This window comes from Neopsephotus bourkii, unplaced genomic scaffold, assembly GCF_033783945.1.
Source record: "Neopsephotus bourkii isolate Nb327-2 ecotype Australia unplaced genomic scaffold, CSIRO-AGI_Nbou_v1 NB_318, whole genome shotgun sequence".
NCBI lineage: Eukaryota > Metazoa > Chordata > Aves > Psittaciformes > Psittacidae > Neopsephotus > Neopsephotus bourkii.
In genome coordinates, this window is record NW_026900826.1 from 4,621,480 (window position 1) to 4,646,149 (window position 24,670).

Here is a 24,670-nt window from a genome sequence, read left to right on the forward strand (position 1 = left end):
CTGTTATGAATTTATTAACAAAAGTAGTTTCCCTCAAGGGGGAGCTGTTATCTAATAGTCAGAATGCAAAGCTGGAAGTCTGGAAACCTACAGCTCAGTTCAGTCACTGCTTTCAGGGATACTGTATCACTCGGTTTAAATCATCAGTACCCAAGGAACTCCACTGAAAATGGCCCTTGTCCTCCTTGTGTTTCACGCTCCCAGTTTGTAAGGTGGGACAGTGAACACTCATCCACCTGTGAAACTCATTGGAATGGCTACAAAGTGCTGGAACAACACAGCATGTGTTACTGCACAAATAACACAGAAAAGTGGAAATATAAATAACTGCCTAAAGTGGGGTTCTGTCACACCGCTCTCCAGGCAGTGTGCTACAGCTGCCTTGCACAAGGCACAAGGGACAACACAGGCTCTGCACTCCCACAGGGAGCTTCCCCCCTGGTTTCAACAAGGGGGAAGATGACCCTTCAGAAGTGGATTTTCCACCAGGGAGGCTCAAGCAAAAGAGGGAGGTGTAGGCACTGCTGGGCCAACTGGAGTACCCTGGATTCATGCCTGTGCTCCAAGTCATGCCAAGAAATTCACTTTTCTCTCCTACAACTTGACTGTGCTTTGATGCTTTTCATCGGGTATTTTATTGGGTTGACTGGAAGCATGATCTGGCTGTCATTTCTGAAGGACAGGGATGATTATCACTGCATGTATGACAGGACTCTTCCAATCACAGCCCATGCATACCTGTCTTCTCTGCTTGAATAATATACAAAGATGTAATGGATCCAAGCCATCTCTGAGCAAAGTTTTCCAGCAAAAATAACTGGTAAGAAGTTCTACAGCTAGGTGTTTTCTGGTTGTCACTGAGGCATTAAGAACTGATGGAAAACTAAGAGAAACTAGATAAAGGCAAGTGAAAAACAGGAATAAGGCAGTCAAAAGACATGAGTAGTGAAAAAAGGCTAGGTTAGGCCAACATCATGAAAATGAAGATTAATACAAAGGACTAATATAGAAAGAGGTATACTCCTGATGGAAAAGTGCTGGACTAGATTAAGAGAAAGAGGATCAGGAAGCCAGAAGATACCCGTTTTTCTCCCAATAGTTTCTAGATACACAGGCAAACATAGACACAGATACAGAGCTAGGCAACAGGCTGTGACCATGTCCTTTCCTGCATCTTAAATATGCAAAAGAGAAAGTGAAGAATTGATGGGTAAATGGACACAAGGCACAGTAGTGAACACCTACCCATCTGCTTCTCTTCCCCTATGTACATAGTCCTAGCCTATAGTTTCTAAACATACCCAGTTCAGTTGCCTCCAGTAAAAGCCCTGGGATCATCTGATATACAGACCCCATTTTCAAGATCTATTTGCATACAATATTTCATGTCCCCTCCTTTGTCTGAATATACAAGTGTGTCAGTTGCACAAAGAGCCACAGCATGCACAACTGGATGCACACAAGAGACAGAAACCTCAAATCTTTAACTGATCTACCAAACAGGATCAAGAATGTACTTCCCTGTCCCAGCTTCTGCAAACATTTGCAGTAAGAAGTACTTTTGTTTCGTAATGATAATCAGCTTGAGCTGGGGTACAATATTCAGCCATGATACTAGTAAAAACACTGAAAGTGAGTGTAAGTGCTGAAATACACTTTTTGTGCAAAACCTATTTCTCCTAAACCTTTTTTCCCAGATGAAAAATAAAAAAATCAAAGGTTTGTAAAAGAAGTTGCACTGCAAGAGCTGCTTTTTCCAACCCAAGATTGTTCCCCCCTACACACACTTCCCATAGACCCTCCTTTTGTTTGCCACAAAAGTGCAACTCCAGGCAGCCTGAAGAAAACAAACATTGGCTTTTCCACAATTGCATCTTTTCCCAAAATAGAAAAACCCTTCTGTTAGCAATAATGCTTTCATGGCAAATATATAACCAAGGTGTTACTCAAGGCAGGCAAGCTACCAGAAAACAGCTTAGCTTTGAAAGTGCCTTTACTTATCACTAACGCAGAATTTGCAGAGAGCCCCTACAATTACCTTCCTCGTACAACTATCACAAGTGGTAACATGACCCAAAAGAAGTTAACGAAAAAAAGCTCAGGAGAAATTAAGTTTTTGATCACAACATCTGGATTGTTGCTTAACAAAGGAAGAAAATAAAATAATAGGAAGGGGGAAAAAAAGAAGAAAGAAAAACAACACAGGGAAAAATGAAGAAATGTAACTAGCCCTGTACAGCAAATGTTTTCTTCTGTCCACTCTGAAGTCTCTTTCATGTGCTAATGGTGGCATTTTTTTAAACTCTTCCCCTTTGACTTACTCAGACCTTTAAGGACCTCACACATCTAATGGTTCCTCACATTCACCAAGAACAATCAAGAGAGGTCTGGGGGGTTGACGTGCAGTATGATTAATGGACAATGTTGATTTAATTTCCTATAACAGGAGTTCTCTCTAAGCTTTCTCCAAGGAGCAGTTTCTTTGCAATCCAGGACTTAAGTATTTTGCTAATGAAGTCTAATAAATAGCAAATTAAATAATGCTGTTTCCCAGAGACAAATCCTCTCATTTCAGGAAATAAAAAGGAACCAAAACAAAACAACCCTAACCACCATATTTAACGTCCTGTTTAAATCTAAAAAAGGCTATATAGCAATAGCAGGAATGTAGATAGCTGTTGAGGGCTTTGGCTTGGAGTGGGGTTTTGGGTTTGTTTTTTTTTTTGGTGGGTTTTCTTTTGGGAGAGGGTGTTTGGGTGTTTTTTTTGTTCAGTTTATTTTGTTTTATTTAAAAAAACTGAGTAATGATCTGGTCGTTCCTGCCACTGCTAACTGCTCACTCTTTTTTCTTTTTGCACACTTCATTTCCACTTCCAATAAATTAGTCTTTATTTATTGGTCACTTTTATATTACAGCTACTAAAATGCATGCTATTACATATTCATTGTAATACTTAGGAGCATTTCAAAAGCAACTTCGAGGGGCTTTATTTAAAATAATTTACAACTTTCTCAATGTAAGGAATGATCAATACATCCTTTTCATGAAGCGAATTTTAACCTTCAGCTCCACAAACGAACAATGGAACACTATTTGCATACATCCTAACTGTTACTCAATCAACATGACACAATTTCCCAACTGAATTCCCACACAGCTTTAGCTTTAAATGGTGGAATTCCTACCCCAAGAACACAGAGCAGCAGAGAGCATTTCCTGCAAGATTCTTATCACTTTCCCACCACTGAAAATGTTACCTTTAAATACTTTCAAGACGACACATTTTGCTTGACTGCCAGAGTGCAAAAAATCTCTCCCTGCTATTTCCAAGGCTTTGCAGCACAGTCGATTCCAGTTCTTCAAGTTATGACACAATTAGTCTGGTGTCCTGAGAGAAACAACTGCATCCAACTCAGTTACGGGGACCGCTGATAAAGAGACAGAAAGTCTCTCAAAACCAGGCAACAAGCCCTCTGTGCTGCTGGAGTGGGCCCACGGAACACAATCTTTCTCTTTGCCTTAGTAAAGCCTGTATCTTTGCATTTTACCTTTAAAATTGCTACAAGGCATTGTCCCATGAAATAATGAAACTTCCCTCATCCTGACAGCTCCCACTATCTCTTTAGAGTGTTAGGCTTAACTGGCCTTAGCACTCTATTTTGTCTGTTGAAGTACAGTATATTCAATCTTCATTCTGCACTTGGGTATCTTCTCTCTCACCCCTTTAAAGACCCACCAGCTTGGGAAGTTAAAATGAATTACTGCAAAAGTCAAGGCACGTTTAAATGAGGATCTCAGGACTATTTTCCCAGATAAATGGGCTCAAACTGAAACAGTTCAGAGAGCTTGCTCCAGAACATTACATAAAAATATATTAGGCAATTCTTCCAACACACAATCTATCTGTTTCTGAAAGATCTCAACTAAGAGAGCAAGAATATATCTTTCTGGCCCAAGATTAAGTGCATAGCATGTAAGCAAATGAATAATTTTCTATGAATTTTAGAGCCATTTCAAGACTCTGCAGTTAATTCAAAGAAAGCCTAGAGATTCCTCTGTCTGTCACATGTAACATTTTAATCAACACCAATACCAGTTATGCTGCTAATGCAGATGTTAAGATTTCAGTATTCTAGTGCCTACAGAATTTGATTACTGGCTAAGTCAGTAACTACTGAGAGGCTTGATGGTGAAATTTAAAATTGACAAAAACATTTTAAATTAACTAAAGCTTTTCATTACAAATGAACTGTACAAAAATAACATTTACTTTCAAAAACTAAAACATGGGCAGAAGTAACAGTGATGTGATTTAAAACAAATATTTGATAAGTCAAATTTCCTTAACAGAGGCAAACTTAAATGCTGTCAGAAAAAACACATGCAAAGTAATCCTTTTGGGTTTTTTTAAGAGCAAAAGTTTAATTACAACACAAAACTGCGATACTACACAGTGCAAGAGAAATAATGGCAGAACTACACAGGAAGGCACTACATTTTGAGAGATGTGGCACTTGAACTGCATAATAAGTATGTGGCATTAGCAGCTGATAGTTAACTGGCCTCTCCTCAGCAAATCTGCTCAGAACAAGCTGATATTTATCTAGGATTCCCACTCAGTCGTGTGTAAGAGTGCTTAAATAAAGCTGAGCCAAAGACACTGTTGTTGCAATGGATGCCATGCCAATGTGCTCCAACAAACAGCTGCATAGTTAAACACGAGCTTCAGTTTTGCTCAGTAAGAATTCAATTTACAACCTGAGTGAATCAATTTTTCAGCTGAACAGAGCAATGCAGTAATTTTTTTCCGTAAGGGAGAAATGAACCAAGCGGGTAACTCTGCCAATTAGTCCGTCTGGTCACCTCATGTCAGTCTATTTGTGCTCTGCAACCTCCTGATATTCCCCACTGGTTTGTCCTTGTACATGTTAAACTGCACATGGACCAACAAGAACATAATCAGAAACACTGCATAAGGCAGAGGTTTGATTCTTTCTTTGCCTCTGCCATCCAACCTAGTTCTTGCACAAGCAAGAACAATAAATGTGAATCCAAAAGAAGCTTTCTGCTACAAATATATCCAGAGAAGTTACTAGCACCGACAAATATTTGAAACAAAACATGATGTGACATTTTGTAAATTACAACAACAAAACAGAACAAAACCCAAGTTTGATCTCTATTTACACTTACAGCCTTTAAAATGCAATATGGTTCCTTATACAAAAGAGGTAAAAGCTTGTCAAAGCTTTTTTTTGCAGGTAAAAAAAAAATGCAGGTTAATAAAGCCCCTTCCCTTCTCTCTTTTAATCTATGGGGGTTTTCTCCATCTCCCCTTTTAAATCCTGAAAGATAAAAAAACAAGGGAAAAAATTATATGCAGATATGCCACATCTGCAGTTGGAAGACAGGCTCATTTAGGGTGGTGACAGGTCTGCCTTTCATGACTAGTGACAGGTCTGTCTTTCATGACTAGAAAGTAAGGAATGTGTGTCTCTTGTTTATTGACACGTACTAGAAGCACACTGTCATACCAGGACTAGGCAAGAGCTCGGGTCTGTTAAGTACAAATATACATAAACCGCCATGTCTGCGAAAGAGAAAGAGGTCACAGTTAGCTGAGGAAGAGGTTTCTTTCAAACGTGCACAGTCTACTTCTAGGGCTTTTGGGTTTATTACTGTGCAATATGGCAATATGTATTTGTTAATTCCTCCTCCACTCTCTCAGCAAATCCCTTATGTTTTAGCTATTAAGTAGTAGTAGCAAGCCTGTTACACACAATCAGGAGAACTGACAGATAAGAGGTTTAGTTTAAGGATGTAATCAGCATGAGTAAACACTAGAGAGTGACCCAGCTGTAAACAGTGGATATAAACGATAATATTTGTCCTGGTCACCTACTGAGCTATTAGACACTTTTCACTATGTAACAATGTAAATATAATGGCTACAGTATATACAGCTCACAGTGCTACCATCTGGTGTTCCAAGCAAGAAAATTGAGCTTTCAGTCGATCTTTATTAAAAAATAAAGTAATTTCTGATCTTTTTTTTTTTTTAGACAGAGCTGCGTAGTTTGTTCAAATCAACATTTAACTGTGAATGTCTGATATTAAATGCCTAAGCAGAAACCGTATATCTAATATTAGATGGTATTTCATTAAATGCTATTTGAGAAGAGTTAACTATGAAACAAAAATAAAAAGAATAATCTTGAAAGAGAAGACCTGTATTTCTTTCACATCATTTCATGAAACTGTAGGAATGACTGGCTCCTTGAATTTGTATGGGAATCACAAGCTAAGCTTCCATAGTAACTTATAACCAAAAAAAAGTATCAATTCCCATATCCACAATTTTGGATACCCTGGAATTTTTAGATATAAATATGTGAGATAATTTTGGCACCAACAAAACCTGGGATAAAACTGAAATTATAACCCTACCTATCAGAAAACACTCCATTAACATACGTAATGCTCTTACAGTATTCCTTCTCTATATCACAGTATTTGCTGTTCATAACAAGATGTCAAAGCTGTCAAGATGCCATTATGTTTTTTAATTTACATTTTGCTAGTACATCTGCCTGCAGTATGGTGCAAACAAAACCACTGTGTCATATCTGAGCATCACATCAACTGCTTTACAAAACTTCATAATCACTCTTACAGACTCATTACAAGAGACTCTTAGGTGACATGCATCAGGCACTTTAATAGGAGAAATTCTTTGCACTGACTCTTCTCACACACCTTTACTCAGTTTCTATAGACTGCAGATTGGCCCTGTCATCTTTGCTGACCTGGACTAAAGCTTAGCTATAATCATGGTTGTAACACGACATAAATAGATCTAGGGGAAATTAAACAACTGAAGGCCAGGTCTCCGGGGGAATGCTAAGTGTAATAGGTAGTTGGCTAATTCTTCAGCACAAGCGCCCTTTTCAGAGGAGAGTGCCATGCAGGGTCAACAAAATGTGTCTTTGTGTCATTTACACTTTGCCAAATTCTTGACTTGGAAATTCTGCCCAAGTCAAGGAGGGCGGGCAAATGCACCTTCCCTTATTTCCCCTCTGTAAAGAGAGTAACTGGAAAGAGATAAGACGTTAAAGAGCTTTCAGGCAGGGAAGTTTTTCTGATTAACAGCAAATTTTTGGAGTAAATCCCACAAATGTATCTGGCAATCCAATTATTTTTCCAAAAGAAAAATAATTACTGAGGCAGGGGAAAATGCTACCAGGTAATGTGAAACTGGAGTACCAAAAGCAGCAAGGGGTTGTGGTGCCCCTCATGTTACACAGCTCGGATGACACCAGTTAGCATAGAAGCAGCTATCCCAAAGCGCGAGCTGCAGTGTCGCCAAGCCTCAGGAATCACAAACTATCTTATGTATGTTTTTAAAGCAGATATACTCCATTTCATGGCCATCAAATCACTTGGCAGCTTCTGACCAGTGCCTTGCAGCCTGCAAGTGCCCCAGGCTCTGGGGAGCCAGCAGTTCTCCCGCAGCTCCCAGTGCAGGCCACTCCTCTCTGCAGGCTGTCCTGGGAAGGGCCTTCACCCGGGAAAGGCTAAGCTGTGTGGGCTCCCATGCTCAAGGCATTTTCACCAAAGCTAACAGACCAGTTTATCCATGCCCTAAGGTGTCTGCTGAAAACGGTTATTTACTGTGACATCATCTTATATGCAACAGAAACAAAAGAGCACCTAAGGTGCTCTCTGACACAATCTGCTTGCCTCGGGTTCGTGTGAGTCTCTTAAATTAGTCTTGTCACCGAAGTGCAACTCTCTGAAACCTTCACTGTAAGCTACCACCACTCGTGGTGGGACAGGTCTCAGACAGCAACTATGGAAGAATGAATTAGCAGAGTGAATTCTTGCTTTCCTTCCTCCCTCTAAGTGTAGAAGGCATTAATGGCACAAGAACATGTTGCACTCCCCCATCACCAGTGGCACTCTAATTCATTTCTAGCATGGTAAGAACTGAAAAATAAGAAAAAGCTCAGAGAGGGAGAATTCCAGGAAGCCTTGAAGAACAGCACTCTTGCATTACAGCATAATAACTGACCATGCTTTCTTCAGTTTGCTAACCAGAGGTAGGTTCCAGGATAAGATGCCTATCAGCATTCAACCTAGTTATAAAGAGTTCCTAACTCCAATAAACCAGATAAGGTTAAAACTGGTTGCCCTGAGTGACTGCCCTTCTTGTACAGGCTCTACCTTTCTACCAGTCATATAGCTGCGATCACAGTGAGCTGTGACAGGCCAGCAGTCCACCTAGCACAATAGTGGGTACCAACAGTGTTGAGGTGAAGATGCAAAAGCACATGCTTAAAACAGTCTTTAAAAAAAATAATTTGAAGACATTTAAATGGGAGCTGAGCTGCTCTGGACACCTATTTTGTTTTAGCTTGCAAACTTTGCCAATCCCTCTCCTGCTACACAGCAAGAAGGCTTCCAAACAAACTCTTACCAACAGAACTCACTTCAACTTCTAAACACATGTATTTTGAACCATTACAGAAACAGAACCTGTACCAGCAGACTCATCAAGTGCCACAATGAAAGACTTTCTGTCAGGGAAAATTTTCTAAAGCAGGAGGAAGCAAAGAAGGAATTAAAAATAGAGGCAAAAATGCATGGTATGCACCCAGGGGTCTGCTCCGGTGGCAAATTCAAGTAATAGTGGAATTTTACACTGGACTAGGAAATGGACGGCTTTTGAAAAATAAATGCCAAGACCTTTAACACAAACAAATGTCTATGTGAAACTGTGGATATTTATTTTGAAAATGGTAGCCCTGACTGATCAGATCATTTAATTCTATTTATATGGTGACTATCACGCTAAAGATCCGGTTTAAAAATACACAGAAGTAACTGGGTAGACTTACACTGGAGTAAGAGAGGTCAGTTTTCAAAAAGCAACACAGGAACCAACAAGATATCAAAACATCCAATATAATAGTCACTGTAACCTATTTTACACTAGCATTGCTGATTCTGCTTTACTTCTCACACCTGTGCCTCCATCAAGAGCCCTGTAGACATCTCAAATCTTTTACAGTAGTTATATCAATGCTATTAACAATCAATGCAATCAACAGTGCTTATATCATCAGTGCTAATGTTCTGTTTGATTAGAGAATATTATAAATTCTGATTTTGTGATGCACTTCAATTGCCACAGAGTAAGTGAAGCGTCTTTAAGTGCACAGATTTTGGACAACTGGCAGTTGTACCAACATCTACAGAAAGTTCCATGGGGAGACGTATTGACATGCTCCAATGTCGCTACAACTCTATCTGCAGTTTATTAACCATGCAAGAGAACAGCCTTAGGTCATGACAAACTAAGACATGAAGAGGGACTGTTTGGAAACTACTCCATCTTTACCACTGGGAAGCACCTAGTACTATTAGCATATTCTTCCAAATTAGGAAACTTTTGTTTGACCATGTTATACAACACACATGAAACCAAAAATCTTAAAGCATCCCTTTCTCCTTCGTGTGTCACACTTGCAGTATTTTACTAATTCCTGTGGCTCATAAGGAAGACATTTATTTTAAAGAGGCTGCCAATAAATCAGTAGTTTAGTGTCCTCAGGAGAGGCAAATGGATGACAGAACATTAGTCCTCAAAGCCTCCATCCACCTCATGAAGATTCAGTTTACCACAGTCACAAAACCTAGAGCTGTGACTTGCCTTGGTTTGTGTCAAATTCTACCACGTAGGATCACTTCCTAATAGGTAATATTTTAAATGTGAAATGCATAAATAAAATAACCTGGTCGAGATTACTTAGATTAACATCATTCTGTAAAATAAGATTTTAATCTGAGGAGAGTTAGTGTCCTGAGAAAATCCGTATTATGCAGATCACACAGTTCATAAATTTGCATGTCTGAAATTACTGCTTTGTAACTGCATAAGAAGAAGCAAAAAAAAATTTATGTATGTTCCAGGACATTGAGACACCACATCCTTTCAACCCGCTGCTCTTTTGTCTCACAGCTCTGTTAAACAGTCAGCTGCTGGCAGATGCTCTGGCTAGAAATGGTCACAGATGGTCAGTTGCCCAGCTAACACACCAGATTGCTCTCCTCAAATCTCCTCTAAAACAGGATCTCAACCGTATGCAGCAGATGTAAATATCTAAGCATGGTCAAGAGGCCATGTAACCTAGGTAAGGCTGCAGGTCAATTCTGATAGTTTAGTCAAGATTAATTCTCCACACTGCCCCTAAGTAAACTATCTCAACACACTTCAAACACGAAGCATCGAGTCCTACATTACTTTTGCTAATTACATTATAGATGATATCTTTTTATGAAAGAAACTCTCAGTTACATGTGTTTACAGAAGCACCTGTTACCTAGGGATGATACCAATACATCTGTACTGTGTGTTGAGTATGTTTCCTCCCATAGGAAGAGCTATAGGAGGAAAGAGAGTCAGGTGATCAGCGGAAAGACTCTAATAGGACTAGGTAAGTTTTGTTCCCTAATCTTTGTGCTCAGTCCTACAAATATTTACCAGTACTCCTTAAAAGCATTAACAAGATAGTAACATGCACAAGGGTTATTTGCTACTATGATGAGCAAGCACTGCATGTTGTGTAGTACAGCTATGACAAAGGCTACAAATAACAGACAAATAGCCTAGCAATACCAGAGCAAAAAACTTTGGTAGTTGGCATTAATATTTCACTGTTACTAGATCAGGCATAAATACACAAAAGCTGAAAAAAATGCATATTAATCTGAAAAGTAAAAGATGTCATTTATTAGCAGCGGTTACTAACTGTAAGCTCTGTATCTTGTGATTAGTAATTGGGTGTCCTTCTTCCTACTTACACAAGGCTTACAAGATCTGGTTATCTAAGTGTTGTGTGACACATTTTGGGAGAAGATTATTCCTTCAGCTGTGTAAATCAAGGTTGCAGAGCTTATTGCTGGAAGAATAGATGGCCAAACCTAAAAGTTGTTGCCTCAGATTTAATGATTTAAGCTCTCAAAGATGTCTTTGACTTCACTGTCTTCCGGAATAGGTAAGAAATATTTTACATACTCACCTAAACCACTGACAGTATACTCAAGATCACTGGCATCCAACAGAATTGGTCCATTCTCCTGTTGGCCTTCTTCCTTGTAATACAGCTTGTACCCTTGAATAGCTGCAGTGTCCTCAGAGTCCTGCTGCCACTGTACTGTAATAGTTGTACAGTTCATCGGCTCCAAACGCAACTCAGGAGACTTTGGTGCTGGTTTTAGAGAAATATATATAACATTCTTACATTCTAGAAACAACTAATTTTCACATTAAAATCTGGGTGCCCGAAGTTCACTCTAGACTTTGATTCTAGCTCATCTGTGTACTCATAATTATTTCTTTATTATGTCTGACTCCCTATAAAGCTAATCTAACAAAGTAATTCAGGATAAATTAGAACTGAGATGTTTTAATGCAATAATAATTAAATAAATAAACTAAAAGGCAGTTATTTTCAAAGAAAAATGAAAACACACCAAAGATAGTCAGTACTCGCACTACCTGGTGAAAAAAAAATTGAAGCTGGTAACATTAAGAATTACCTTTCACACTTGTAGCTTTGGGAGTCCGGTGGGAAGTCCATAAAGATGCCTCTCCCCAGCCAATCCTTGTTGCAGCAGTGATACGAACCAAGTACACACTGTCAGGCCTCAAGCCTTCAAGGAGATACTCATCTGAAGTCCCTGGAAGCTCCAAGACTTGAACTTTGGTCTCTGTGCTGAGACGGAAAGACAGACGGTACAGGACCACCTGACCTCTCCTATATTTTGCAGGAATTGGCAGCCAGGAGATGAGAATATCTGTAGGACTCCTGCTTGTCAAACTTATTTCAGGAGCTCTCAAGGGAACTAAAAAGGAAAAGACAAAGTATTTGAGCTCAGGGAAAAGAGAGATGGAAAACTCTTGTCTGAAAGATTAGTCTATGATGAGATACCAATAATATAAGAGTAAATAATCCAAGAAGTTTTGTAGATTCTTGTTTATTTTAAGAACAACTTGACACTGCTCATACTTCTCACCTTCTGTATGCAATATAGCCTTAACAAGCTCCTTTCCATAAGGCCTTTGATGTTTTCTTCTCTTATTACTGCCAGCAGCAATCAAAGGTAATCAGGACCTTACTGTTCTGACAACCTGACTGTCAAGGTTAGATGCAGCAGCTTAAACTGAAAATCTAGACAGCAACCTGTACCTTTGAATACTCAGTGTGTGTTTTCTTCTACCATACTGTGTAATCAGGGTAGTAACTCCTAGACATGAGACAGGCAGACAAATGGAACTGGCAATGTTCCACCCTGCCAAAGCTCAACCCTGTCAGAATTTATTTATCAGTTCTAATGAACTATACTAAACAGTTTGTTGTCATCACGATGTTCAGATTTGTTAAATCACTGCACAAAAGTAGGGTCTTTTCTGAAACTGCGATGCTGCTAACATGCAGGTAGACAAAAAAACTTTTTTTGGTATAGCAAATTTTCATTTCAAATTTTCCTCTAAAATTTACAAAAGATGCAGTGGATGTGCAGTTTGATTCATATTTCAGATTCCCAATACAGTGTCATAGAGACTAAATCTCAGGGTATCATCAAATTCTCAACTCTGAGGGAGATCTTAAAAAAATCTAGAAGTTATCTACATAATTTAATGAAATGTCTTTCAAAGCAGGTAAAGACACTGTAATAATACAATGTTGCCTGTTGGAATGTTACTTTACTTTTCTTTACTCTCATTCCTTTCATCAGCTGGCTCAGTCTTACATTGTGCATATCCTGAAGTTTCACTGACATCAATGGAAATCTGGGATCCTCAAGAGCTGCTAGCACTGGATTGCACATTTCTACACAGTGCAAATAATAAAATGTTCAGCTAAATCAGTGGTATTTGTCTTACCATCTTCAAGGGTGTGCTGAGTCACATGATCTGACATCTGACTGGCTCCCAGAGGCATATAAGCTACAATATAGAAGGTGTAATTGCTGGCTGGTTCCAAGTCATCAATAATGTAATGGGTTGTATCATTTCCAATGACCACTTGGTACTCTTCATTATTTAAACCTGACATAAAGAAACCAAGAGTTAGGCAAACAAAAATTCCTGTCAATCCCTAAATATCACAGTATCTTAACTTTTAGATCCTACAATGTTATTTCATGTTCTTCTCCAGCCTACCTCTGTATTTTCAACCCTACTAAGTAAAAGCTCTTTTATGCACAAAAGTAACTGTGTCTTGCTGCGGCGTAGGTTATGGTGTTTCAGCATTTTCCTGAATAAGGGATGATGAATGCAATTCTAAACCCTATTTAGAATTAGTCACAACAAACTCTGCCCAACGTACAGTAACACAACAGACAAGCCCCAATAGCCTTATCATTCATACCAAGCTTCTAAATCTATTTGTTTAGAGTCAGGGAGGTTTTATCCAAAACCTATTTACAGAGCCTTTCTATAGCAGACTGTGAGGAATGTGAGGGCTCTAACTCCATCAAAAACAAAACAAACACCACCCCCCCCAAAAAAAAAGAAACAAACAGAAAGAATTTATTCAGCAAAAGGACCTCATTTTAGCCCTGTGAATTCTATTACATTTGATTGATGCCTTTTTTTTCTTTAATTTGGAGAAAGGCTGATAAGAACAGACCAGAATGAGCTTCACAAATGTTTGGCTCATAGTGAACTGTTAAAAATTAAAAAAAAAAAAAAAAAAAGAAAAAAAATGTCAGCAATTCACACTAAAATATGCATAGCAATGCATGCAGCAGTCCTTGTCTTTGTTGGGCTTTTTTCCTATAGCGGAAGGCTATAAAGCAGGGTAAGTGTGGTGAAAGCTGCTGTGTTAACGAACAATTCACACCAAGTGCATGTCAACTTAATCAAACCTCTGTAAGAGCCAGCTCCTCCTCTTCACAACTGAATTTATAAACAAAACGAAAGGCAAATTCCACCATTAAGTTTTCCCACATCTATGAATTAACTTGATAGCATTTTAATTAGACAAGATTATGAGCATCTCACAACAGACTAGTTAATGGCTTGTTAATTAGGAATTGCAAGGCACGATTTCTGACCTGCTAAACAAGATCCTTGAGCTCAAATTAAAAGGACTTGTTCTCTCATTGAATGGATTGCTAGGCCTCATGCAGAGGCCCTAATGAAACAGCCATAATAGAGAACAAGGCCTGCCTTCCACCACAATCAGCATTCCCTTTGTGCCTTTTCTAAATCACTAACAAGGAATTAACACACTCCAACATGCACGCTCATCAGACCCTTTTTCTTCTTGCTACTCTGACCCCGATTTGAATGTAAAATATTCTGCTTAAAGAAACAAAAAACAAAACCACAAAACCCACACCTGTTGGTTCCTACAACTTGATTAGAACACTAACCTTTATTTTTATTAATAGGAAAGAGGACCTGAACCTGTTTTTACAGTGAAACATCAGAATACCCAAGTTGTGAAATTAAACTATTAAATGGTCTTTTGTATTTGAAGTACCTACCACATTGTGAAGTCTACAGGAAAAAAAAAACCCAAAACTATGAAACTGTATATAATCAGTGTATTATCCAGTTTTCCTTTCTGTTTAAAGCTTATGGAATCACAAACAGCAGTACTACTTATGTTTTTCTTTTGCAATTAAATGTTCTTTACTCACATTGACAAATGTGGTTCCTATTTGAAGAGAGCAACATATGAACATCAATGTATAAAGAAAAAAGTTACACATGAAAAGCTTTAAGTAAGTAAGATGCACACCAGTTAAATCAGATACATTCAAGAATTTTTAATTTTCATTAGGGTCTGAAAAAGAGCGTGTGGGCAGAGTGGGCAAAAACATGCTGAAAGGAATAACAAAATCAATTCCTTCATTCATACAAACTATTTACACTAGTACATAGTTATACAGAATCCATACAGAGTAAATAAGGTGTTGACAGTGTCAACAGCGAATGTTAGCACCTCTATGGCCTGGGGAATGTCATCCAAAGATTTTCCTTTATATTTAATCTGCATTTCTTTAAATTAGAGTTGCTTCTAAATTTACATTAAAGAAATGGCTGATGTGATACCTTCTCACAGAGGCATCTTCTAGGGTGTTAATAATGCCTCTGATATATAGGCAATATCCTCAGAAGGGTTTACAGACTATCACTTAGGAAGCAATTCTTTTTACAGAAGTGCAGGCCATTAGCCTTTGAAACTCAACGTTTTGTCTACTAAATGAGACAAACCTGTTTTTATGTCCTGATGTGGATCTTCTGCAACTACCAAATCATGTTACCAAAGCAAAAATGCATGCAGATCACCTACATTTTGATTCTCACCACTGTAATTACTCCTCTTACCACAGTTCTCCCCACTCTCCCTGTGTGGATTTCTTTCTAATTCAAAAGGATGCACAACAATTATCAAGAGACAATGGGGAAAGATGAAAAGAACGGGTATTGGAGAAAGCAAGTTCTAGTAAACCAGTGGGTTTTGTTTGGTTGGCTGCTTTTGTTTGGAGTTTGTTTTGGTTTCAAAACCAGGACAAGCTACAGTCTCATTTCACAAGATATAACCTTTGGATAAGCAAGCAAATAGCGGGGATTACAAAATGTTTTTGCAGAAAACACACTGCAGAAGATACCTCCTTTCACTACTGTGCAAAAGTATTTCCTGCACAGATACACACTTCCCTAAGGACAGTTTCCCAGTTTTCTTTCAAGTTACCAGCTCTCTGCTCTCTGTGTAGGCACCAGACATACGATTAACCAGATAACTTATCTAGTGTGACTTTACTCATATTAGCTTTAAGACGGGGTTGTGAGCAAAGTACCTAAGTGCCTGAAAGCATGGGGGGGGGGGGGCGGGGTAATTTCCCACACCTCTTGTCCTCATTATCTTTTAAAACTCTTTCCTTCCTTTCCTTCAGACAAAATTCTCTTGTGTTCTGAAATATCCCACTTGCCAAAGCAAAGGCAGCTATTCCTGCAACAGTATTAGAGTAATTAAGCTGTCCTTCCTGTCCTCTGCTTAGCAGATGCCAGACTGGTATTCTACACAGAACTGAGCATCTGCAGTCCTGTTCTTGAGTAAACCACTTACTGAATAGAAGTGAAAAAGAAATCACTCCTAGAAAACAGAGCAGCATCACAGCTCAGTTTAACCCATGCACCTAAAAAAATTGAGTCATTTGGCAATCACTTCTGCTTATGAAAAATGTCTGTATTCTACCACCTTAACGATTACCTTACCTTAAAGCAATTAAATAATACTAATGGATTTTAAAATGTCAAGTTACTCATTTTTATTCCAACTATCCATTCCCTTTTATATAGAAATTCATGTATTATTTCAGAGACAAGGATAAACCTTTCCTGGCTATTTCAGTGTATTTTAAAGTTTAAGTATACATTTTTCATTATAGGATACCACAGGGTGAAAGGAGAGCAGATTTTACCTTCAGCCAATATACGTTTTAAGAAAAGATAGTTAAGTCAATAAAGTATCAATTATTCTACTCCAAAATAGACAAAAGACAGTGAAGTCAGAAGAAATCAGGAATCTAGACAAAAGAGCTGTGGCTGGTGAGCAGTCCACTCTGTAAACCTCTAGGATTCTGATGTATGCTCTCTTTCTCTGCCAAGCATACACAGAGGAGAGAGTAGGCAGAAGCTCCTGCTGAGGACTGAGTGAAACAGAGGTAGCAGTACAGAGGCCCCAGTTTTGAAATCCCTCCCTAACTTCAAAATCTGCTCACCTGAGCAATCAGACAAGGGTGAGTGGAAAGAACAGTCAGTCCCACAAATGAGATGATGTGGCAAAAGTTTTTTTTCCCAAACATGTCTGTTGATTACAATAGGCATTTATATGCTGGCATGCTCTGGTGCAGCCCTTGTTATGAACCATTCAAACTGGAGTCTCTGCAAGACACTCACAGTTGTACTACACATGTAGTGAAACAGCATTTAAATCAAACTGCTTACCTTCTGCTTTCATGTAATGCACCGAATATGCAATCACTTTGTCGGAATTGTACAGTGGCCTCTCCCATGCTAGCAGGATTGCTGAGCTTGACATTGTTTCAGCATGGACATTGTAAGGTGCACTGGGTCTGTCTTCTGACATAACTACAGTAAGCCTGGCCCTGGAGAGAACAGATCCCTGGCTGTTCTCAGCCATGCACTGATAAATGGCATCATCTTCGGGAATGATCTGGTTTATCACCAATTTACTGAATCCAAAAAGAAGAAAAAGGGAAAAAAATCTCACATCTTGGATAAACTTAGCTCTACATAATGCAACAACAGTTATGTTTGCCTCTGCTTCATGAGTTTAGTATCATTGTCCTACATGCCACAAACTTTTCTATTAGAAATGTATGTGCAGCTATAAAATTTAGCAACTTGAAGTGTTCCTCAAAACCTGACATGCTTATGCAAACCCAGGCACAGTGAAAACAAACCCATAAATCTATTCCCCACCTGCAAAATGCTGTCATTTTTTAATCAACTCCTTAATATGAGCTGCTCATTTTACAGAAGTAGTAAAATGGAGCTTCAAACAACTAGCAAGATTCTTGTCTCTGCTATACTACTGTAAATCCAGAACAACTCTGTGGTGAAACTCTTCAGGTCCACCCGTTCTCCCTTCCTGTCATTTAAGGCAGTGATCACAAAAGCTTTGCAGAGGATTTTAGGTATTTACTAATCTGCACTCCTTCTGCCAAGGAAATGCCCAGAACTACACCATAACTACATTTAATGTCCAATTCCATATTTACCTGAGTCTTGCTTGGCTACATTTAGTTACTGGAATTTCATCATTTGGTAGCACATCATTCGTACAGTTCTCATACAGCAATTGTAATCTTACCTGTTGTACATTTTTATTCTACCATTGGAGTGTATTCTCCTTCCATTTTTTAACCATGAAATTTTGGGGGCAGGATTTCCTTCTGCCTGACAAGCGAAACGAGCAGTACCAGCTCTAGGCCTTGTTAAACTTTCTGGCCATTCCACAAATGAAGGTGGAGCTACAGACAAGTAACAAGGGAACAAAGAACATAAAGATCAAGCCCTGCAAACGCAAGGACAGTCAGAATAATAATGAATTTTCCACACACAAACCCCTCTCCTCGGACCACCCAGATACACACATACCCATGTGGAAAGCAAAGCACATTTGTTTAAAGATCCGCTCTATCTGCACAGATAGCAACATTTCCACACATTTTTGTTCATGCATTTATGAATAAAAGCAAATCAAACTCCAGCCTACAACATACTGCTCATAAAGCATACATATATTACATATTTCTACTTTGTTACAGGATTCATTTCTCTCTTCCCAGAGCCAACACTGCACCTGGGTATTTCCCAGTGCAACTGAACTGCTAGTTTATGAGTATCTGACACTTCTCATCTAAGTCAACAGACAGAAGAAGGCAGCCAGAGTTCGGTGATCTGTTTCATCTCTGCAGTCTCCCTACACCCCTTGATTTTTGAGATAAGAATTCAACCCAGGACATAGCACAGCTCAAGACACACACAAGATGTTAATACACACTGTAGAAGTCAAAGCAGGCTCACCCAGCACAGTGAGAGTTGCCATTGCTACCGTGAAGTTCCGTGTGCCTGGAATAGTGGCTCGACAAACATAGACACCTGCATGCTGCACCTTGACATCAGAAATCATGAGGTTCCCATTTCCAAGGACACGGGTATTGAAGACGTCAATGGACTTATGGTCTGTTTGAGAGAGTGGGAAAAGTGTGAGTACAAGGCTGTTCAATGTATCTAAATAACTTATCTAAATAGGCTTGCCTGGGGAGTAATGGCATAGATCTGAGTTTCAAAGTCAAAAGAGAAAGGGAAATCACAGATGAGCCTTCAGAGGTTTCCATTTCGCATCTGCTTTGCTGTTCAGTTATCTGAATATTCAGATGCTTGGTTCTCACCACTTGATAAATGGTTTATATCTGAAATTCATCATCACAGCTAAAAAATAATATCATTTTCCCAGTTACCCTCCCCAGTTGCCTTACATTATGATTCAGATTGTCACAACCAACATCCTCATCGTCCCTACAAACAGGGATCATCTATCTCCTTCTACTATGCTGGGGATAAAATTAGTATATATGCTTACCATATATTTTCTTCTATTTTCACAGTAATTGCTCTATGACTGTTACATAACTTTTTTCCTGCTTTTTTTTCTGTAAGAGTAACTGAATCAACCACAAAAGATATCTTTATTTCTCCCACTTTCAGAAATAAAAATGCAGGAAAACTTTCATTATTTGCTTCTACAGGTCCAGTCCTGACTTTCACATATAGGTACATCTCAGAATAAAAACAGAGGTAGTTTTCATGGAAAAATGTGATGCACTAATGAATGTTATTATTCTTACTGCATTCCCTCTCATCTCCCCTTCCAGGTAGACTACTCAGGGTTTGACAATACCTATTCATAGTCCAAACTGCCCATTAACACAAGGTCCAAATCACACTCACACAGTGCTATGAAGAAGAGGAAAGACATTTACAGGATTGCTTCATAGCATGCAATCGCTCCAGCCTGCCCTAACCCACCACTGATTCTACTCCAAGTCACAGATCCCTCGTGGTCACCACCCTACCCAGTATTATCCACACACTGTGCTGGGGGCAGTGCCAGATTGACAGCAGAAGCGCAGAGTCCAACGCCTCAGAAAACCTCAGGGCTTCTTAACAGCAGTATGAAGTATACACCTGAGAGTGTTTCACTTATCCTACCCTAACCTGCTAATCGTTACCTACTACATGAAGCCTCAGAAGCGTCACCTAATTGCTGAAATCCTTTCTTTCCAGTTTTACTTCCGCTTCACAGGCTGAAGGTCATATGCTGTAATTTTAAGACTTACCTAACCGGCTCCATGAGATGATTGGCTTTGGATTCCCTGTGGCTACACACTCCAGTATGACAGTTTGATGAAGAGATGCTGTAATGTTTTGAGGACCAGCTATTATAGATGGCTTGTGAAAAGGCTTCAAGTCTGAGGCTTCGGAGGGGGGAAAAAATAATTAAAAATAAAATCAAAGAAAGTGAGAACAATAAACAAAAACTCAATTAAACATGAAATAAAACATGACTTTTTTTAAAGGATGCTTAAAATTAAATTCACACTAAAGTCTAATTTCAGTAACTGTGGAAACTTACACTGAACAATATTTTAGCCAGAAGACACACACAAGCAAAATTATTATTTGGGCAAGTGGTTCGGACGTCAGTAACAGCTCTTTAATGCATGTAAGTGTTTTTGCTATAATGTAAAAAAGAATCTACTGCCACTGAAAAAAATCTCCCATGGTGAGTACCTGGAATGACACTCAGCACTGCCTCAATGCTTTTCCGTCTATTGGCTATTGTTGTGGCAACACATCGGTAATTCCCAGCATCCTTCTGTTCAACACCATAGATCTGAAGAACTCCTGTAGGTAAAGCGGTTATCCTGTCACAGAAACCAAAAAAAGATGTAAATGAACATTCAGCCAGCAATTACCATCGTGGAATTAACTACTTGATTTACAAACAGCCATTGCTACACTGATGTGGAACAGCAGGCTGGAGGCTCAAAAACATTCTCTATGTATGACTCATCTCCCCACATATCTGAAGTACAGGCAGCATTCCCCCCCAGCACCACTACAAGAGCAGAGGAATTTACTTTCAACAAGTACATCTTTCTCACCCTCAGAAGCAACTTCCTTAGCCAGCTACTACATGTATACTATTCAGGTTGGCTGTTTTTTGGCAGCAATTTCTGATACACTAGCACAACTGGTATACGATTCCCAAAAACCCACCTATGCTTTCAATTTCTATGTTTCTTTTTTCACCTTTCTTTGCATGCTAGGTACCTTAGACATGTTCATCGAAAGTTACATGTCAAGAAGGATGGGAGTACGTTCAGTTAATACAATCTGGACAGGAAAAGATTCTAGCAAGGAGCAGGCTGTATGCTTCAAGTTAATCAATTCAAGAGAAGTCTCCCTGTGCAGAATTTCCCTAGCATGAAGTGTTTTAACTCAATTGGCTGTGCATATAACTCTTTATTGGCTCTCTAAAGAAAAACAGGTTCAGCATAATTTCTTTTGCGAAAGCAATCTCGCTAGTTCAAATCACCCCCACAGCCAAAGTCCACACATATTCTGTATCCCACAGTCCTGAGGATGACTTGCATACAAAATTCACCAGTAATAATTCATAGGTCAGTGGATATTGTGTAGACAGTAGCAGGTGATTCTGGTCTGCACTCCTAACACCTCTTTAAAAATTCATTAACTACTATTACTAGCTATTTTAATAGTTGACATACTACATACATGGAAAATAGAACTGCAAGGAGTCAGATTTTCTTCTTGTAGCAGGCTCAAAATTATCACAGAAAATAAATGACATTCTAAAATGTGTAACTCTCCATACCTGTCCACGACTAAAGGTAAAGTGGTTCGATTCACTTCCCATGTCACAGTGGCAGGAGGGTTTGCTGTTATTTTACAGGCAAACCGAGCTACTCCACCTTCTTGGACCTCAGTTGAAAGTGGCTGGACCTCAAATGCAGAAATGGCTAAAAATAAGAGAACATGGAATTTAAAAGACTGAAGTGAGGAAAAACTTGCTGGCTAAACCAAACTCCAGCTCACTGATCAACTTGCAAAAATACCCAGAAATACTTCAAATAGTCCTCTTTTCTACATGCAAAGAAAAACAGCTCTAATTACTCTGTCAGCTTTGCTCGGTAGCATGGTTTCACTGGCTGAAGGTTTACTTAAAGTAACTTTGCTTTAACCTAATTCAGTAAAAAAAGTTTGAATGAAAATCAATGACTCTCTCAAAAGGAATTAAGCACACAAAACGACTGACATGCGGATGGAAATCGTATCAATTACTAAACTAATGAAGTTTGTGTCAAATAGTTTGGGACTGGCCCCACTACACTTAAAAGAAAAATTAATTGCAATAGAAAATTTTCAAGACACCATTTGGGTCCTGACAGTCATATTTTAGTCCTTTAATTATACTCACTTTAGTAAAAGCATCTGCAGAGCTAAACAAGTTCAAGTGTTAGATAAGAAAAATACATCAAAACCAAAAACTATCTCAGAATAAGTTTAAACATGTAAGAACACTTTCATCCCAATACTCCAAGTGGTCACCAAGCAGATGTCTGATGCACAGAGCATCAATACAATTTTGAGCATTTACAAGTTAAGCAGTTCACAAAACTGAGTCAAATGAAGTGGCAGATCAATAAATACCTTACAGCTAACAGCCACCTAAGAAATTGATCAGTAGTTGGATTTCTTTGCCCACAAAATAAAAGCCAAAGGGAAAGGAATACAAAAACCTCAAATTAATTTGCTTATTTACTGCTACTTATAACACAGCAGAAAGACACAACTCTTCAGAGGCAACTCTTCTTGGATAACTCACAACACAAAGAATTCAACACTTATTTCTACCCCCTGTAATTGCAAAGGGAACAATCTCTGCATAAGTGCAAAGGTACTGACTTGATTGTTTTTCTTTTTAAAAATAATCAGATTTCAAATAAACACCTACTCTTGTATAAATTATACAGAGTATTATATAAATTATACAGATAAACCAATATTAGTAAGTTAACCATCTCTTAACATTCAAGTTTCATGTTGAAACAATTCCTCTATTTACTTGTTTATTAATTGAAATAGCTTTTCATCCTATTTAATATGTTTTCAATAATGCTGTTATGCAGAGGACACATAGAATACTGATGCAGATCAAGCATATTAACTAATGCTGCTCCCCTCTGTCATTTTACTACTACTGCGTACCATCAACAGATTAATATTGGAGTGCAAAGGTAACATGACATCACCTGACTGCTTTCCCCTCCATGCACAAATTAACTCCTAATCTTTCAAAGATTCCTATTATCTACTACACCTATTTTACTTCCCAGGTCAGAATAAATCCTTTTTTTTTTTTTTAGCCCTGTATTGCTGTAGTTGCATCAGCACTGCAGAAGTGAGCACTCCGGATCATATCAGCAGAGTGAGTGCTGCAGCTCTGTGGACAGACCTCCCAAAGACTCTGAAAACCAAGACAACTAAACCGTCTCTCCTACAGCAAAATCACCTGAGAGCAGCAGCAGCTACATGATACAAACACCATGGCTGCTGAACACCTCAAATGTTGATTCAGACTCCCAGGATGCAAAGCAGAGATGGTCCTGGTATTCATTTTTATCACCAGTCCTGTGCTTTTGGCAGGAGGTTCCTTCAGTTCCAGCATGCTCTGCAGTCTGTTCCCTACCCATCTTCACTGTAGACAGAACTAGCCTCTCTCACTAGCAGAATTTAACCCACTTCCCTATGTTCCAACCTTTGTTCTTTCTTTCACTTATGAGTACTACCAGGTTCAAGAACAAAAAAAGACAAAACCAAAACAAAACCCAACTCACAACTCGCACAAAGATGCTACAAAAGAAGTCTTATGTTTAAAGCCTATTGGCGGGAGACATGGGAACAGTTCTCTCCTTAAACAGACTTTGATTGCTGAGACATCATCAGAAGAAAAAAAAAAGAGATTTAATAGTACTTTGCCTACTTACAGAAATTCCATTTCAGGGAACAGAAACACTCAGTACAAGTCAAATAACGTTCACATACACAAGGCTGTTCCCGTAACTTTAAACTTTCTGGGTTTGCTTTCTGCTGAATTTGATGCAGTCAGACTCTGCTCTGGTTTTCCACCACAGGGCCAGGGGGAAGCATCCAGGCTTTTCTTGCTTTCTCCCTTCCCTCCTCCTCTGTTCTAATCCCTTCCTACACAGACAATATGCGTTCACCTGAAATCAGAATAGTATTTCCTAGTGCTATTCTTAACAGATCTTCTAAAAATAAATAAAGAGTAAAGATAGAAGTGAGACTCCAAATTGCTACAAAAGAAACTGAAGAAAAATAGTATTTCACAGAACACAATGTCATCATGATAGCAAGGCAAGAACAGGTTCAACTTTACTATCTAGGAAATCCCATGCAAGTTGTTAACTGAAGCTGATATTTAAAGAACATTTATCCACCTGAGCAGGAACAATCTACTTTCTCAAAAAATTAATCTTTAAAGACAGCAAAAGTCAGAACTATGGAGAACTGCACAAAATCTTCAGGAAAACACATTAATGTCATTAAATGTGGTTTTAGAAACAAAAAATCCCCACTTACGTCTTGTCTAAATTTATACATTGTTTATCAGTTTACCTCAATACTTGCTCCTTCTGTATCTTGTTTCTTCACGCAAATCTCTGGTTTCTTCTTAATTCTGGCTTTATTTGTTCCAGTAAAATCTGTTTTTACAAGTCTATTGCTGTCTCATGAAATCTGACCTCTTTGTAACAGGCTTGTTTTCTTGGCAAGCGCTGATACCAACTCAGAACCCCAAGAACAAGTAATTAAATCAGTGCTCTTAAGAGGCCAGAGCTCTATAAAATGCATAAGAAACAAAGTCTCAAGAGACATACGTTGTTCCCAAAACCAACCCTGCAAAAAGCAATAAACGTAAGTGCCTTTTTATTTGAGTTTTCCCCCTCTTTTGC

General features: G+C 38.7%; 1 protein-coding gene across 2 annotated transcripts in view; it reads right to left on the reverse strand.

The window, feature by feature from the left end:
• PRTG (protogenin) overlaps positions 1 to 24,670 on the reverse strand; it is an 82,288-nt gene that overhangs the window by 28,720 nt on the left and 28,898 nt on the right. For both annotated transcript variants that reach the window (XR_009724588.1, XM_061347466.1), the window contains exons 3-11: positions 21,514 to 21,658; positions 20,406 to 20,539; positions 19,952 to 20,089; positions 18,636 to 18,794; positions 17,920 to 18,079; positions 17,031 to 17,278; positions 12,951 to 13,115; positions 11,603 to 11,908; positions 11,083 to 11,271 (exon numbers count right to left, since the gene is read on the reverse strand). Coding sequence is in view for 1 of the 2 variants with exons in the window: in XM_061347466.1 (XP_061203450.1) it covers positions 11,083 to 11,271; positions 11,603 to 11,908; positions 12,951 to 13,115; positions 17,031 to 17,278; positions 17,920 to 18,079; positions 18,636 to 18,794; positions 19,952 to 20,089; positions 20,406 to 20,539; positions 21,514 to 21,658 (1,644 nt within the window). In the remaining variant the exon portion in view is untranslated. The remainder of the gene's footprint in view (positions 1 to 11,082; positions 11,272 to 11,602; positions 11,909 to 12,950; positions 13,116 to 17,030; positions 17,279 to 17,919; positions 18,080 to 18,635; positions 18,795 to 19,951; positions 20,090 to 20,405; positions 20,540 to 21,513; positions 21,659 to 24,670) is intronic.